At 42.8% G+C, this 17622-nt stretch overlaps 2 protein-coding genes and 1 pseudogene across 3 annotated transcripts in view; 2 read left to right on the forward strand and 1 right to left on the reverse strand.

Moving 5' to 3' along the window:
• The window catches only part of LOC145400668 (uncharacterized), a 58511-nt gene extending 47196 nt beyond the window's left edge, over positions 1–11315 (reverse strand). Inside the window, exons 1-3 of the mRNA XM_080273102.1 lie at positions 11181–11315; positions 10068–10190; positions 7240–7330 (exon numbers count right to left, since the gene is read on the reverse strand). Coding sequence (XP_080129228.1) covers positions 7240–7330; positions 10068–10190; positions 11181–11315 — 349 coding nt within the window. The remainder of the gene's footprint in view (positions 1–7239; positions 7331–10067; positions 10191–11180) is intronic.
• LOC145400670 (putative protein MSS51 homolog, mitochondrial) overlaps positions 1–17622 on the forward strand; it is a 498420-nt gene that overhangs the window by 364523 nt on the left and 116275 nt on the right. The window lies entirely within an intron of this gene.
• LOC145400908 (5S ribosomal RNA) lies at positions 7857–7975 on the forward strand (annotated as a pseudogene).

The raw sequence follows: 17622 nt of genomic DNA on the forward strand, positions 1-17622 counted from the left end.
TGGATGGTCTATCGGGCTGGCTTTGTAACTAGCCCAACAATTATCACTTAGAGAACATAGTCACAAGTTCTCACATTATTGTTAAGTGTTACTACACTATAATTAACTTACACAATTATTTTTTCCCATAAGCTACTGGCAATTGCTCGGAAATACTTTGCATGCATCCAATACTGAAGGCTGGAAGCCTAAGACATAGAAATCATAATGTTTTCCAGTCATTCCTACACTGCCGTTATATGTAAGTCCCTGTTATAAACTCCTTTTTTATACTACAGTATATAGGAATGGGGCTAGTAGATCTTAATAAATATGATTATATATAAGTGTGCTGTCCAATATGACTGGCTGAAGAATGTGATTGTAAATGTGTACAAAGGGAAGGGTGATGCCCTGGAAAGAGAAATTATAGAGGCATAAACTTCTGGACCAGATAATGAAAGTAATGGAGAGAGTTCTAGAAGGTGTGACTGGAGAAAAGAGTGAATACTTATGAGATGCAGTTTGGGTTTATGCCAGGCAAAAAGACCACTGATGTCATATCCATTGTTCAACAGCTTTAGGAAAATATGGGAAAGAAAAGGGATCTGCACTTTGTTTTTGCTGACTTGGAGAAAGTCTTCAACAAAGCCCCTAGGGAGGTGGTGAAAAGTGGGCAATGAGAAAGCTTGGGATCGAGGGATGGCTCATTAGAGTGGTTATGGCTATGCATGTGGGAGCTCGCACCCAAGTGAGAGTGAACACAGATTTGAGTAATAAGTATTCTGTGAATGTTGGTGTGCATCAGGAGTCAGTCTTGAGCCTCTTATTGTTTATCATGGTGCTTGACGCCCTCTCACTTGACTTCAGGGACAGACTCCCATGGAGGATGTTTTGCACTGAAGATTTGGTGCTGATTGCAGAGAACGAAAGGGAGGCAGAGGAAAGATTTAGGAAGAGGAAAGATGGTATGGGGCAGACGGGCTTGAGAGTAAATGCAGATAAACAAAGGTGATGGAATCTAGGGTCAGTGGCAGTACATGTACTTTTAAAGAATAGAGAGAGTGGCCATATGCAATTTGCCACAAGGGCATGGGAAGTACAGTAATCCCTCATTTATCCAGACATGCAGTATCCTTACCTGTTCATTATCTGGATACTGAACCTTGGCTCTATTAAACCATTATCCGAATTTACTTGCTCTCATCTGGGTGTAAAAGTCCCTGAGCTTCGGTCAGCCAGCCAACATGTTCAAACATTCAGTATCGTGTCCCCGGGACTTGAGTCGTGCACGGGAAATAGGCCCTAACCCATAATCGGAGCTAAAATGACCGTCTGCCCCTGTACTGAATGGTCAAAATCGCGCCTGGTCCAATCACTCCCTACGAACCTCCAGCACCCGAGTAATACCGACCGTAACCCATGAGCGGTGTCAAAAGTCCATATGCATCCCCACCAAACATCCAAAGTCGCGCAGCCACCAGGATTAGCCTTTCCCAACTGCCACTGCACATCTAACAGAAACCGCAAACCAAAAGTCAGGGGAAAGCACCATTCCACCTCTACACCAAACACCTAAAGTCGCTCGGTCACCTGGAGTTGTATTTCCCAATAGCTTTCCCAGTGACCAACACACATATAAGACAGACCACAAGCCACAAATCAGGTGAAAGCACCTGTCTGCCTCATGACAGAAAGGTGAAGATCCTGCCCACAGCCTTGCTTCTCCCCCTTCCTCCCGTCCCTCCTCCATACCCTCCCATGCTCCCTGCCTTGCTAGCCAGGCCTCGCGGCTCCCCCCCTCACTCCCTCAGTCCCTCCTCTCCTTCATGCTGAAAGCATCGACCCGTGACTTTTTAAAGTTTTTGGTGATTTATTCAAATGTTCTATTGGTCGTATCAAAATTACGCGAAATCTACAAGAAAGCTCATGAAAGTCAGCATCTAGACATATGCTTAACTCCTACAAAGTGCAGGCAAAAATTTGCACTAGGATGGTGGGAAGTTATATGAAGGCAAGTTTTACTCTTAGACACCAGTTATTCTCACTGCAATTTTGTTGTTTTACTCATCAGTTTTCTGCATTTTTATAAGCTTATCTTATAGTATAAACACCAGCAAAGATGATGATATACCATTTATACCAATATAGCCAATTTCCAGTGGCATATTTAGCTGTGGATTTTTTTTTGTGTGTGTGTGCCCTGGGAGCAGCTATCACTCATGTCACAAAGATAACTGATTTTCGAACGGTTTTCAGGTTTTTTGTGGATTTTTTTTGTTTATGCATTGTTTTCTTGGTGTTTTCCATTAATATGGATATTCCTATGTGTGTTTTGATGTCTAAATATGGCCGACTAACCTTAAAACAGTGCCAAATTTAGGAGGAGTACTGTACATACAACAGTGTATAGGTAGGGTATTTTTTGGCTTTCATTTTTTTTTTTTTTTTTCATGGTTTTCTTTGTGTTTAAAATTATTTTGGATATTCCTATGTGTTTTATGATGTCTAAATATGGAAGAATGACCAGACAACTCTTCTAAAATTAGGCAGGGTACTGTATATACAGTAGTGTATAAGTAGGGTGTTTTTTGGTTTTCAGTGTTTTTTGCATGGTTTTCTTAGTGTTTAAAATTATTTTGGACATTCCTATGTTTTGATGTCTAAATATTGCAAAATGACTGGAAAACACTGCCAATTTTTTGGTTTTCAAAGTTTTTTTGCATGGTTTTCTTGTTGTTTAAAATTACAGTAATCCCTCTAATATCCGGACGCCCAATAACCGAACATCCCCACTAACCGAACCTTATCGTCCTGGGATCAAACATTCCCAAAATGGTCCGAAAATCCAAAAAAATTGGAAAAAAAATCGATTTTTTGCCGTCCGTAATTTGAACTTGCCGCGCGCGCCGCGTGAGAGCATTGTTTTGGTTCGTCATTCCTCCGACGTCCGATAGAGCGCCGCTGCATCCTCCCCACTTCCCGCCTGTCTCTCACCGCGACAAGACCTACGCTCTTCGTCATGGCTGCCCACGTGCTCGCTTTTGTGGTGGTGCCGTACTTGCTGCAAGGCCTCCTGCTGCTCTCTGCCCTACTCTTAGTGTGTGTGATGATGGCCCCGCCTCCTGAGAAAAGGAAGAGAGTGGTGTTGACTCTGGAGAAGAAACGGGAGATATTGGAGAAGGTTGATGCGGGTTGGTCTTCCTCTCGCATTCTCCGCGAGTTCAACCTGGCCCGGTCGACTTTGTTTGATATCAAGCGTTCCCGAGACAAGCTCATGCAGTACACGGCTGACTTCTCGTTGAGAAGCAAACGCAACGTGGAGAGGAAGGTTATGTTTACTCCCAAGTATGCAGAGATCGACCGCTCCACGTTGATTTGGTATCGACAGCAACGTGCAGCTGGTGTGATGGTACGTGGAACGGAGCTGAAGGCTGCTGCTGAGAAGTTTGCAAGGCTTCACGACGCCCTAGACTTCAAGGCATCCGAGGGTTGGCTCTTCGCGTTCAAGTTGTGACATGGCCTTACTAACCGTAAAGCACATGGCGAAGCATTGGACGCTAACGAGGATGGAGTGGATGAGTTTCGGCACAAGGTGAAAGGCTTGATCGACAGGGAGGGCCTCACTCTCGGTCAAGTCTATAACGCTGACGAAACTGGCCTATTCTATCGCTCGGTGCCAACGAACACTCTCGCCGATGAGACGGAGAAGCGTGTACCTGGCCGCAAGCTTTCTAAGGAACGGATATCTGCTTTGTGTTGTGCCAATGCTAACGGCATGCACCGGCTTAAGCCCGTTATTGTTGGCGGTGCAAAGCAGCCTCGGTGCCTTCGTGGGGTGATGGATGTCCTTCCTGTCGTATGGTACCATTCTTTGAAAGCATGGTTCACAGCTGTGATTTTCAAAGACTGGTTTCACCATCACTTCGTCAAGGAGGTCATACATTACCAGACGAAGACACTGGGAATTCCTCGCGACCAGGTAAAGGCTCTCCTTCTCTCGACAATGCACCTGCCCACCCGTGCGACAAGGACTTGGTTGCTGAGAATGGCCGTATTAGGTGCATGTTTCTGCCACCCTAATACGACTGCTCTCATTCAACCAATGGACCAAGAGAGTGATCGTGGCAACAAAGCGCCTGTACCGTCGGAAGTTCCTGGACGAGGTGATGGTGGTTCTCGAGGACGAGGACGAGCGCAGGGAAGGACGTGACACTCGAGGCAAGCGGACTTTGGAAAACCTTCGCCGCTACAACATCAAGTCAGCGCTGTACAACTGGGCTAGTGCATGGAAGGAAGTCCCTGTGAAAACTCTTGAAAATGGTTGGTCTCGTCTGCTTCTCGGAACAGATGTGGAGTACGATTTCCTAGGGTTTGACGTGGATGACTTCCATGCACGGCTACGTACGCACGGCGACGATGTTGATGTGGACGATGTTCGTGAGTGGTTGGACGACGACGAGGGCGATCCTGGGTATCAGACGTTGTCTGATATCAAGATCGCGTCTTCGGTTGCTGGTGTCAGTCCCGAACTTGAAGATTCCGACGACGAAGGCGATGATGATGCAGACTCCGCCCAGCAGGACACTACTCCAGCCATCCCCAAGCTGAGCGCACTCCGGGAACATCTAGAGTTCGTCCTAGACTACCTGGAACACCCGGACTGCGACAGGGAGATGGGGCCCTTGGGACTCGTGGAGGAAGTGCGTGCTTTCCGGCAGCGCATCATCAATCGCCAGAATCGTCGGTCCTTGCGTCAGTCAACGATTGACAGTTTTTTCAGGCCCGTGACCCCCGCTGTGCCAAGCCCTGGTTCCACTCCGTTGCCTCCCCAAGACAGGCCCTCATGCTCCGAGCCACAGCCCAGCACATCAGCTACAGTGGAGTCACCGCTCGACGTGAGTTTGCGGCTGTCTTCAGAGTCTTCTGTAGTCGGTGCGCCATCACCACTACCCACCGATGCACCCCTTGGACGCCTGCCAGTGATACTCTCGGGCTCTGACAGTGAATAAACAGACAGAACTTCTCCACTAGACCACACGGGAATTTTGAGTGTTGTGCAGTGAAAAAAACGGTGTGTTGTGTTAAGGTTTTCAAGTTGGGAGAAAAGACTAAGTAGAAAAGAAATTTAACGTAACTAACCTTCTTTGTTTTGGCTTTGGAAACTTAAAAAACTTGGGAAAAGTTAATGTGCAACACTTAAATTTAATGGAACATTATTTGGACTAAAGTGAACACTGTGAAAAGACCGGACTTCTGTGTGTTAGTGACTAAGTTCAGTGCAAGACTTCAGGAAGAGTGTAGTGCAAGTGCTTCAGGAAATCGTTCTTACTGTCAGAGTCCGAGAGGAGGCGGTTATTCATCGAGGTGGCCAGGGACTTGCTGTAAGTAGCCAAAATGTTTCATGTTGTACTATTTTCCATACTATATTTACCAGAATGTTTCATATTGTATTTTTTCCCATACTATACTTACCAGAAAGTGTCATACTGTACTTCTTTCCATACTAAACTTACCTCATGCATGTGCAGTAGGAATGTGTTTTTCAGAGTTCGGTTAGGTTCGGTTAGGTTAGGTTCGGTTAGAGTCCATAAGTACCAGAATGTTTATTAATGTATGAACATACTTCTAAACCCACATTTTATGTGTCTATTGCATTTATTTCAGTCATTTATGTGCCTTATTGGTGTGATTTGGGTGTTAAATAGGTGCTATGCATGTCCGGAGGGAGTTGTATAGGTGTTTCTCTGTGTTAGGGTCCGTAAGTACAAGTCCATAAGCTGGGGCCCAATATCCGGACAAAACCAATATCCGAACCTACCGATGGCTCTATTGATCCGGATATTGGAGTGATTACTGTATTTTGGATATTCCTGTGTGTTTTGATGTCTAAATATGGCAGAATGACCAGAAAACAATGCCAAAATTAGGAGGGGTACTGTACATACAGTAGTGTATAGCTGGGGTGTTTTTTGGTTTTCAGTGTTATTTTGCATGGTTTTCTTAGTGTTATAAATTAGTTCTGATATTCCTGTGTGTGTTTTGATGTCTAAATATGTCTATGTGCCAGAAAACACAGCCAAAATAAGCAGAGGCACTGTAGAAATAGGTTCGGTACAAGTTGGAGGTTGGGTATATGTAGGGTTTGGGTATAGTAGGAGGGATATTGTTCATTATCCAGACATTGCCACTACTTGGACATGCCTTTGGCTCTATTAAGTCGGATAATTGAGGGACTACTGTAATTCCATCTTGTGCAGAGTTCGTTATAAGTGCGTGCATAAGATATGTAGTGGTATTAGATGTAGACTGCAAGATAATGCTTATTTTATGTGTGTGGTGTGTAGGGGAGAGCATGTGGAGATCATCAGGCATGAAAGGACTACTCTTGCTGGTGAGTCTCTTAAGTGTGTAGAAGAGTTTTGTTATGTGGGAGACATGTTATGTGCTCAAGGTGGGGCTGGAGCTACCTATGTGGCTTGAGTCAGAAGTGGCTGGATGAGGTTCAGGGAGCTGTTGCTTCTGACATTGAGAGGGTTTTCCATCTGTTCTCAGGGATCTTTGTCTGTGGCATGTGTTAGGAGTCTAATGCTGTATGGTAGTGAGACCTGGGCAGTAAAGGAAGGGGATATTTGTAGGCACAAATATACAGAAATAACAATGATCAGGTAGCTGTGCAGCGCATCCTTAAATGTGAGGCCTGAAGGGAGGCTAGGTTTAAGATGGAAGAGTTGTGTGGAAGGATGGGACTGAAATGTATTGGTGTTGTGATGAGGAGGGGTAGAGTGAGATGGTCTGGGCATGTGGGGAGGATGGGGGATTACAGCTAGGTGTAGAAAGTGAGAAGTGTGAATGCTGCAGGTGGGGTTGTGAGAGGCAGACCGAAAAAGACCTGGGACGAGGTCACAGAGTGTGACCTTAAGGATATGCAACTGAAAAGGTAGGCTGCCAAAGATCGAGCATCATGGAAAGCCACCATTAGGTGATCAAGGCTGACACATGCAAACATGAAGGAACCTTTACAAATGAAACAAAATGAACTATTTGTTGTTAAGTACACAATAAATTACCAAAACATAAATCTGTCTACTACAAAGTGAACTGCCAGTTTCCTCCAATTTACACTACTGTACCAAGAGTGAGGAAAATTGGTGGCAATTAAGAAGGCATCTTTGACTTCTAACCACAAGTGCATATACAGCAGTTTGACTTACGTAGCTGATTGTGTTTCTGTTACCTCGTAACACACAGGAGTCATACCTTTGGCTAGGTCATCCATAGGTATATCAGCTGACTTCCCTTGGATGTTAATAAGCACTGAGGCCTGAGATGGATCTGGAGGTTTGTCTGGCTGAAAAAAAAAAAAAAAAAATTGAGTTAAACATCATCACTGAATTAAGTCATCCTCCCTCTCATCATCTTCACTCATTTTCAGCACATGCATTATCACATCATCCATATCATAATCACAACTCTCCTCAGTCTCAACTTTAAACCCTCTATTCAGCATTATAAGTCACCATTATCATCATCCTACCCCTATTTCCTATCAGTGAGAGTGGGAATCAATACCCTTACCAGTACTGTACAGGCACAGACACAAGTATCTTTCCAATGTTTGGCGAATACATGGTGGAAAAATGAAGCATCTAAAACACGCACTCGTCAAGATAGGGTTTTCACTGTATTTCACCTGTTGTAAATTTTCTTCGGACGGGGCTGGGAAGATAATTGTTCTTGTGACTGTATGCGGAAAAATATATAAATAAATAACACACGATACAGTTTGGAGTTACAATCACTTAGTGTGGCCTGACTTTTCAGCAAAAACTGTTCTGAGACGATATTTTACACTATGGTTTATTTATGCTAAATTAACTGTCTGGCATACCACGTTGAGTACACCGCTTCCCGTCCGATCAGCGAAGTTAAGCAACGTTGGGTCTGGTTAGTACTTGGATGGGCGACCGCCTGGGAACACCTGATGCTGTTGGCATAATGTTCTCCCTACGTGTCAAGTGGGGTTGATGGAGGATTAGTGCCCCTCCCTGTAAAACAATTAACTCGAAGCCCTTGGCCACCCCGTTTGGGATACATGGCGTCTGGCAATGAATGAATGAATGAACTGTCTGGCATTACTGATAGTCAAAATGATAAATGAAGTAAGGCAGTTACATATTATTAAAACAGAAGTGCGATTTCTTAAATGGTATGATCAATGATGTAGAAAGAGTTGTGAAATAAGGCTTGTATATGTGAGTGAGTTGGAAGACAGCAGGAGGCATGGTATGCCATGAGGAAGATGTACTGATGTGGCATATGGCTGTGCGAGAAAATATATGAATAACATTGTAATGAGGTCTATAAAAGCCCACGTTGCTTGGAGGCAAAGTAGGGATTTTCTCTTTGGCTCAGTGGTAAAGTGCTTGCCTATGAAGCGCAAGGGCCTGAGACTTAATCCCGGCCAGAACAATGTGATTAATTTGTTAAGTTTCAGTTTGGTCATTACACTGGTTGGCAGCAGTGTGTGATGCGAGGCGAGGCTTTGAGCGCAATGATGTTGTTGGTTAGCACACAGCGTCTTAGTCCTTACATCCCGGAGATACGCTGTCCAGTGTGATCTGCAGCGTCCCCAATGGTGGCCTCCGAAGATACGCTACTGTGTATTCGAAACTGACCAAATTAACCTCCAAGGGGAGAAAAGAGTGATGTTGTGGGTGTATAAAAGTCCACTTTAGTGGCAAAGTGGGGATCCTCTCTTTGGCTCAGTGGTAACATGCGAGCCTATGAAATGCAAGGACCTGAATCAAATCTCAGCCAGGACAGTGTGATTAATTTGTTAGGTTTCAGTTCAGTCAGGTACAGGTGTATTCCCCCATCATGTGATAATGTTACAGGGTCTCCACACTGTTATCTGACTACCACTAATCTAATTAAGCTATTTTTGAGTACTTGTTATACATCTCCTTGTCCTGATGTCATTGTATATATAAAAGGAGGTCATAGTGGCCAAAAAAATAATTTGTGGAGCTAGGAGAATGATTGTTTATGATCCAACTCAAACCCTACTCCAGAGGTGAGTTCACAGCAGATCACTGATTCTGCTTAGTCATGGCTGACAGATCCTAGAATCCGGATGCAATGGCCCAAGTAGAACTCTGTCTGACTGGATCTGTGGTGTGATCTGTGACCTGAAACAGTTCTTCACAAATAGAAGAGGCCATTTAAAGAATGGGCCCAGGGTCGGGTCTCCTACTTCCCACCTCATTCAATTGCTTCTTAAGACTCAATGAATAAGTAGGAAGTACCAGCACTCTTCCTCCTTTATCTTTAACACATCAAGTCAGGGGATATCCTGTTAATTTTAATCTTGCAAATTCCTGATAACACTTAAAATTATGATACAAGTTTCAAACTATAGTAAACAGGTCAGATATACCTACTGTACAATAAACCACTTAAACACAAAAGGCTATTCCTGTTAAACAAAACTGCCTGATAGCAGCAAGAATACATTAAAAATACCCATAGCTGATGCCAACTGGATTCACAGGGTTAAGGATAAACAAAGACTATCATTCTAATTAGCAATAATACAGGATGCCTTGTGGTATGTAGTAGGGCAAAGTGGTATGTGGGAGGTATACTGGGCCTCGGAAGCAGGCCGTGAAGTGAATGCCCAGGGTAGGACACATTAAAAAAAAAAAAAAAAAAAAAGTAATCGTTACCCATAAGGGATTATATATGAGGGATATTATAAAAGGGATTAGTCCCTGAGCTAGACCTCATCAGATCATATAGCCCTGCTAGGGTTACATGATAGCACTACCCCTCCCAGTACAGCAGCCACCAGGCGGGGTGTGAACTTGCAACCTCACGATTACGAGCCTGACACCCTACCACCGAGCTACCACGCTCCCCTATATGAGGGATAGTTTGGGCTTATTGGTCACATAAAGCCACTCAGGGATGAGTAACTGTCCACCTTCCCTTAAAATGTCAGAATTAAAGAGCCTAGCCCTAAGCCCCTACATTATTAATTCAAGGGGCAACAAAGGACTGGATGATTATACAGACAAAATATCAACCTGGAGCAGCGAGCGTAGTCGGTGTTGTCCCTCCACCATTCGGTCAATGAGGTCCACGGTGGCAGCAACACCCACATGGCACCGCTCACAGATACGCACCGGCAGCACTCCATCATCAATAACCTATTAACACACATTCTTTATCTGTATAGCTTCAATCCCATATCATCATAGTTCTTACTCTTTATTTTGTGCCTGTAAGTTTTACTTAACAACCTTCCCTCTCTTTCTCTGATTTAAAAAAAAAATAATGGCACTTTCAAAGTCTATTAGCTAGTCTTATTTTATTGTTTAGACATTCCACTGACAGTAACAAGTGGGAGAGGTATCTGTGGTAATCTGGATGATGCAGTAGCCCTATATCCCAGGATATTAGGTGAATAACTCACCACAGGCTTATGTCACTGAGATGAGCACTGCAGCTAAGAGTTTCATGGCATCTGCACCCACATTTACCTTAACTTTAATTCTTCAGACATTATAGTCTATATTGGTATTCTGGTACTAAGTCACAAAAGCATTAAATTTCTGCATATATCGAAGATGAAATACAAGAGAAACACACAAAACCTGCAGAGTAAACTTTATATATGCCTATATATACATATGACTTGCACATCTACTGGATATTTTGATTAATTCCATGTGCATTTTTTATCCAGCCCTGATTTGGTTTCAAATACCCCGCCTTATTGTTGCCATAAAATTTGTACTAATACTGTGGAAGGAATTTTACAGGCTGTACTGATAAACGTTTGAAAATATATTAAATATAATAAAGCAACACTCATAACAGAGGCAATTATTTTCGGTAACACCGTGAAAGCCAAAAATAAATTAATTAGTTATTTCGTCTGGCAACTTCACAGCAACAACAGACCACCTGACGCCATTTTACGTGTTTCAGGATGTATTAGTAGCATTAAAGAGCCTTGTTTAATTAAACACACTCCAAACCAACACAGTATATTTCTCTGTGAAGTAAAGTCAATGTATGTGAAGCGTGAAGTAGAATATAAAAACACAAGGGCTGATTTGACTACCAAGTTCGCCAATCCAAAGATCAACTGAGAAACTATGAAAGGTTTGTGGACTGCTTCACATTCCTCCTACCTTTATCGGCAAATACTTATTGATGAGGATGGCTAGGGATGCCTTTTCTTCGCTGTGGTCGAAAATAGTAAATCCTCCTTCAGATTCCGTAGCACACAGACGACAATAAGGCGAGTCAGCTAACATAGTCCCCATTATTGTCTAGTCTGATGCGTACCCTGAACAGTTCGCCAACAACACATTTCGACCCTCGCCGATGTAAATTTTCTGACATAGATCTTTAAAATGCCCTGTCATAACTTCAACACTGAATCAGATGAAACTGATTAACCAATACAATTATAAAACCTGACTGAGAGGACGATCTTTGAAAAACGGAAGTTCTTAAGGCAGAAAGGTGACGACGTCATTTGCCGGGGTTTTCAAAAGTAAAAATTGGGCTGGAAATTAATACAGCCGAACTTTTATTATAATTAATATGAAAGGCAAGCCAATGAAAAGCTGTAAGTTCAAAGTAGACCGTCATAACTGCTTCAGATTACATACAAAAAAGATAAAGACTACTGCACAGAAAATGGCAAATGTAACACAATAGTTGGTGGTAGATGGTGGCGACCATCATCCACTCACTTGATGTAGTACTGCATACTTCTTCCTTAGCCTTTATCATTCTTTTTCTGTGTCAGCCCTCCTCTCTTCCTATTCCTCCCATCTTTCCTGTCACTTCTTATTGCTTTTTTTTACAGGTGGCTTTACATTGAGTGACAAGCCAAATGGTTTCCTGTAAGCCAAGAAACCATTTACAACGCTGGGTGGTAACCATATAACCAAACCATACATGTTCCCTATCTGTCAACAAGTGGGTTGGTGTAGAGTTAGTGCCCCTCCCCGTAAAACAAATAACTCAAAGTCAAATGGCCACCCCTTGCGGAATTATGGCATCTGGCAATAGATAGATAGATAACACTATAGTGGTCAACAGCTATAACAAACTTTTAATAGGCATAGCCTTGTGGAAGAACTTAGTACTCTGAGGGGCATTGTATGCTGTAAACTTGGTAACTTAATAGTTTAATAATACAGAAATAGACAAATTACAAAAAAATAGAAACGGCTGTATACTGGGCAATACTTGAAGGGAATTACAGCACTGCAGTCTATTGCCTAAGGTGTGAAGTGGGAGCCTCATTAATGGAGCAAGAAATTATGAAAGCAAAACTTCACTACCTGTATAGGATTTTGTTTGTTTTCATTCGTTTTTTAAGGCCCCAACATGCCTGCATGCATCAGCCTTGGTCACCTTATGGCGGCTCTCCATGCTGCTTGATCTTTGGCAGCTTCCCTATTCAGTCTCTTGTCCCTGAAGTCACACTCAGTGACCTCATCCCAGGTCTTTTTTGGTCTACCTCTCGCAACCCTACCCCTTACATAACACTTCTCACTTTCTGCACCCATTTATCATCTCCCATCCTCTCCACATGCCCAAAACATCTCAGTCTACCTCACCTTATCACAATACCAATACACTTGATCCAGTCCCATCCAACCCTTCAACTCCATCATAAACCTAGCTCCCCCAGGCCTCACATTCAGGGACATACTGCACATCCACCTAAACATTGTCATTTCTGTACATTTGAGCCTGCAAATATCCTCTTCCTTTACTGCCTAAGTCTCACTACCACACAGCATTACACTCCTAACACTTGCTGCATACAAAGATCCCTTAGCACAGAAGGAGAGCCCTCTCAGTGTCAGGAGAGGCAGCAGCTCCCCGAACTTCTTCCAACCACTCCTCACTCTAGCCACAGAGTTAGCTCCAGCCCCACCTCCAACACATAACATGTCTACCAAATATCAAAACTCTTCCACACACTCGAGAATCACCGACAAGTTCAATCTTTTCACGCCTGACAATCTGTACTTGCTCTCCTCGACACACCACACACATGCTATCAGCATTACCTTGCAGTCTGCCTCTAATACCACTACATCTCTTATGCACCCACTTATCAAAGATGCCGCACAAGATGGAATTACTTCCCACGCCCTTGTGGCAAATCGCACATGGCCACCCTCCCTCTTCCATGGCAGTACTGCCACTAGCCCTATTTACCATCATTTTTATTTTAACTGCATTTACTCTTAAGCCCTTGTACCTCATACCATCTCCACTTTCTAAATCTTTCCTCCACCTCCCTTTCATTCTCTGCAATCAACACCAAAACATCAGCATACAACATCTCCTATGGAAGTCCATTTCTGACGTCATACGAGAGGATGTCAAGTACCATGATAAACAACAAAGGGCTCAAAACTGACCCTTGATGCACATCAACATTCATGGAAAACTCATCACTCAAATCTCCGTTCATCCTTACCTGGGTGCGAGCACCGACATACATGGCCATAACCACCCTAACTAGCCATTCCTCGATCCCAAGCTTTCTCATTGCCCACCTCACCACCTCTCTAGGGACTCTGTCAAAAGCCTTCTCCAAATCAACAAAAACAAAGTACAGTTCCCTTTTCTTGCCTACATTTTTTTACTGAAGCTGTTGAACAATGAATATGGCATCAGGGGTCCCTTTGCCTGGCATAACCAAAACTGTATATCATCAATATTCATTCTTTCTCAAATCATACCTTCTAGAACTCTCTCCATTACCTTCATTACCTGGTCTAAAAGCTTTATGCCTCTATAATTTCCTCCTTGCAGGGCATCACCCTTTCCCTTGTGCACATTTACATTTACACTCCAGCCAATAATCTGGGACAACACATTCATATACTGTACAATCGTATTTATCAGGTCAGTGACTAACCTCACTCCTATATCTCCTGAGGCTTTCAACATTTTAGCAGTCAACCCAGACACATTTGCTGCCTTCCCCACCTGCATCCTGCCTATTGCCCTGCTCACAGTAGCAGAGTCAATCAAAGGCCAAGGGCCAAACACTGGATCTGCAGGCTCCAAACCTTCCCTGTCCCAGTCAGACTCCTCATTCAACAACCGGCTGTAGTGGAAGAGGTAATCAATCAATCAATCAATCATTTCCTGTGGCACCCTCAGGGATGCATAGGGCCTCGATGAACTCACACCACCACATCCTATCTTGTGCTAACTCCTCAAGATCTCCCCAACATTCATCTCCAGCTTCCCGTCTCATTGTCCTCACCCACGTCTCTTCTGGCCTTCCTCTACCTCTCCTACCAAGTGCCACCCACCCTGGTGTACCTCGTACTATTCCCTGTCTCCTGTACACATGTCCTAGCCACTTCCATCGTGAGAATCTAACATATTCATCGATTGGCTGCACTCCCGTTATTTCTCTAATTCTACTATTTGGTATCCTTTCCCACCACTTAACTCCTAATATTCTTCTAAGTGCTTTATTTTCAAACACCAAGGATTTATTTTCCATAGTCACTGTGCTGTACCAAGACTCGTGTCCATAAATTAAGATACTCCTAACCATTACCTTATAAAGTTTGATTTTTGTATGCACAGAGAAATTGTTATTATTCCAAATATTTTTAAGCATTCCCATTGCCTGATTAGCCTTCTTTAACCTTTCCTCGAATTCAAAGTTCAAAGAACCATCCTTGGCTAAATAAGTACCTAAATATTTAAACCTATCAACTTGCTTTACAACCATACCTCCAATTACACATTCCTGTGCATTTTCCATATTCATATTGATTATTTCAGTTTTTCCACAATTAATAACCAAACCCACCTTGCGACCTTCACTCACCAAACAGTCCAACACTCTCTGCATCTCTTCTGGCCCATCACAAATCAAAACTATATCATCTGCATAATCTAAATCCAAAAGTTTCCTGTTCTCTCCCCAAAGTATACCTGCACCGGTTTCTGTTCCAACGCTTTTCATAATGTAATCAATGACCAATATAAATAGTAAAGGCGATAGAACACCACCTTGAATTACTCCGGACTTGACTTCAAACGAATCACTCAGACAACCATCAACCATCACTTTACAAAATGTGTCCTCATGCATGTTCATAATGACCCTCACAAACTCCTCTGGTATTCCATAATGTCTCATGATCTTCCCCATAGTCTCTCTCGAAACACTATCAAAAGCCTTTTCAAAATCAACAAAACAAAGACTTAACGGTACTCTCATTTCATTAACTTGCTGCATCAAATGCCTAACTATAAAGATCTGATCATTGCAACCACGTCCCTTTCTAAAACCAGCCTGTTCATCCCTCAGAATACCCTCAACCACCGGCTCCAACCTATTTAACAACACTCTACTGAAAACTTTCAAAGCTATCGGTGACAAAGAGATTCCCCTCCAATTACCACATTCATTCAGGTCTCCCTTCTTCGGAACTTTAACAATTACACCATTCTTCCAAACTGATGGTAGTAACCCTGTCACCCATATCTTATTGAATAGCTTGGTCAAGATCATTATTAATCTATCCCCCTCCACTTTAAACATTTCCGAAAATAAACCATCCTCCCCTGGTGCCTTATTATTCTTTAACTGTTTTACTGCTTTCTCCACTTCTGCAAGCCTCAACTCTCCTGTTTCTATATTTAAATCTTCCTGAGCAGACGGTATATCCTCTTCTGGTGGTATTGGTCTATTAAGAACTGTCTCAAAATGCTCTTTCCATCTATTTTTAATATCTCCATCTTTGGTCAGTAAAAGAAAAATAAAAGAAAAATAAATGGCTGAGGAAATGTTTAATTCATTTTGTCTTCCTTATAAAGGCTCCAGAATGCTTGCATGCAGCACCTTTGATCATCTAATGGCAGCTTTCCCCATCGGTCAATCTCCAGCAACCTCTCTAATCAGCCTTTAGTCTTGGTCACACACTATGACCTCATCCCAGGCCTTTTTTGATCCACCTCTCACAACCTTACCCTCACTGTTTGCATTTCACCCTCTACACGCTGTTGTCATCCTCCATCCTCTTCACATGTCCAAACCATCTCAGTCTATACATCTCAACACAACAGTAATACATTCAAGTCCCACCATTCCTCTCAACTCTTCATTCGCAAACCTAACCCCTCCAAGCCTGTCATTCATGGAAACACTACATATCCAACTATCAGTAATCATTATCATCTCTGTGTTTGAGCCTATGAATATTCTCTTCCTTTTCTGTCCAAGTCTCATTATCACACTGCATTACACTCCTAACACATGCCTCACACAAGGACCCCTTAGCATGGAGGGAGAGCCCTCAGTGTCAGGATAGGCAAAAGCTCCCTCAACTTCTTCCAACCACTCCTTACCCTAGCCACTGTAGCTCCAACCTCACCTCCACCACATATCATGTCCCACAAGCAACAAAACTCCATACACTCAAGAGACTCTCCAGCAAGGCCAATCCTTTCCCAATTCTCTGTCTCCGCATGCTCTCTTACACAATCCACACATTAAATCAGCATTATTTTGCATCCTACATCTTATACCATTACATCTCTTTATGCACCTACATATCACAAACACTGCACAGGATGGAACTACTTCCCACACCCTTGTGACAAAATGTATGTGGCAATACTCCCTCTGCTCTGACAGTTGCACTACTAGCCCTAGATATCATTATTTGATTTCATTAAGATTTACTGTACTCTCAGACTCTTATACCCCATTCCATCTCTCTACTTCCTAATGCTTCCACCACCACCCTCTCTTTCTCTGTGGTCAACACCAAGTCATCTGCATACAACACCTCCCATGGGAATCCAGTTCTGAATAAAAGCTTAAAAATGAGCCTTGATGCACACCAACATTCATTGAAAACTCATCATTCAAACCTCCATTCATTCTCACCAGGATGCAAGCACACTCATATATAGCCATAACCACTCTAACCAGCCACTCCTCAATCCCAGGCTTTCTCATTGTGAGAAAGGGTTAAAAGAACTGGACCTAAATACCAAAAGACTACCAGTAAGTAATATTTCGAACGGAGAGCTAAATAGGAAAATTTATGATTGGGATATGAACAAATGGGGGGGAAAAAAAAAATCGGAAGAAAAATCAAGTTTAGTGATCTATAATTTAATGGAAGAGGTAGGAGGAGTGGACAAACTACATGACAACACACCAGCCTCTGTGATCTTTATCAAATGTGGAACAAATACCTGAAATCTAAGAGACAAATAGATTTACAGAGGAAGAAACCAAATGTCTTTTTTTTTTTAGTTAAGATCCAGAAAACTTAGAGTGCTTCCTGTTAAATGGTGCAGAATATAATGAATAAAGAACTCAGCTATCAGAACTCCACCATCCATATACCAAAGATTGAAACAGAATATTAGAGAACCTTTTATTTCATAGGAACAGTAATGATAGGAAGAGGCAACTAGGTTGGAGAAAGAAGGAAAGGAAAGTAAGGGAGCTCAGTGAGTCAGAGAATGGTTGTGTAAGCAATGACCAAGTGACAAAACAACAAATAAGTGAGAGGAGCTATGAAACCAAAGTGAGTGGCTGAGCATTAGCAA

The sequence above is a fragment of the Coenobita brevimanus genome, chromosome 53 (genome assembly GCF_032717465.1).
Source record: "Coenobita brevimanus isolate Jiangsu-jjx chromosome 53, ASM3271746v2, whole genome shotgun sequence".
Lineage (NCBI taxonomy): Eukaryota > Metazoa > Arthropoda > Malacostraca > Decapoda > Coenobitidae > Coenobita > Coenobita brevimanus.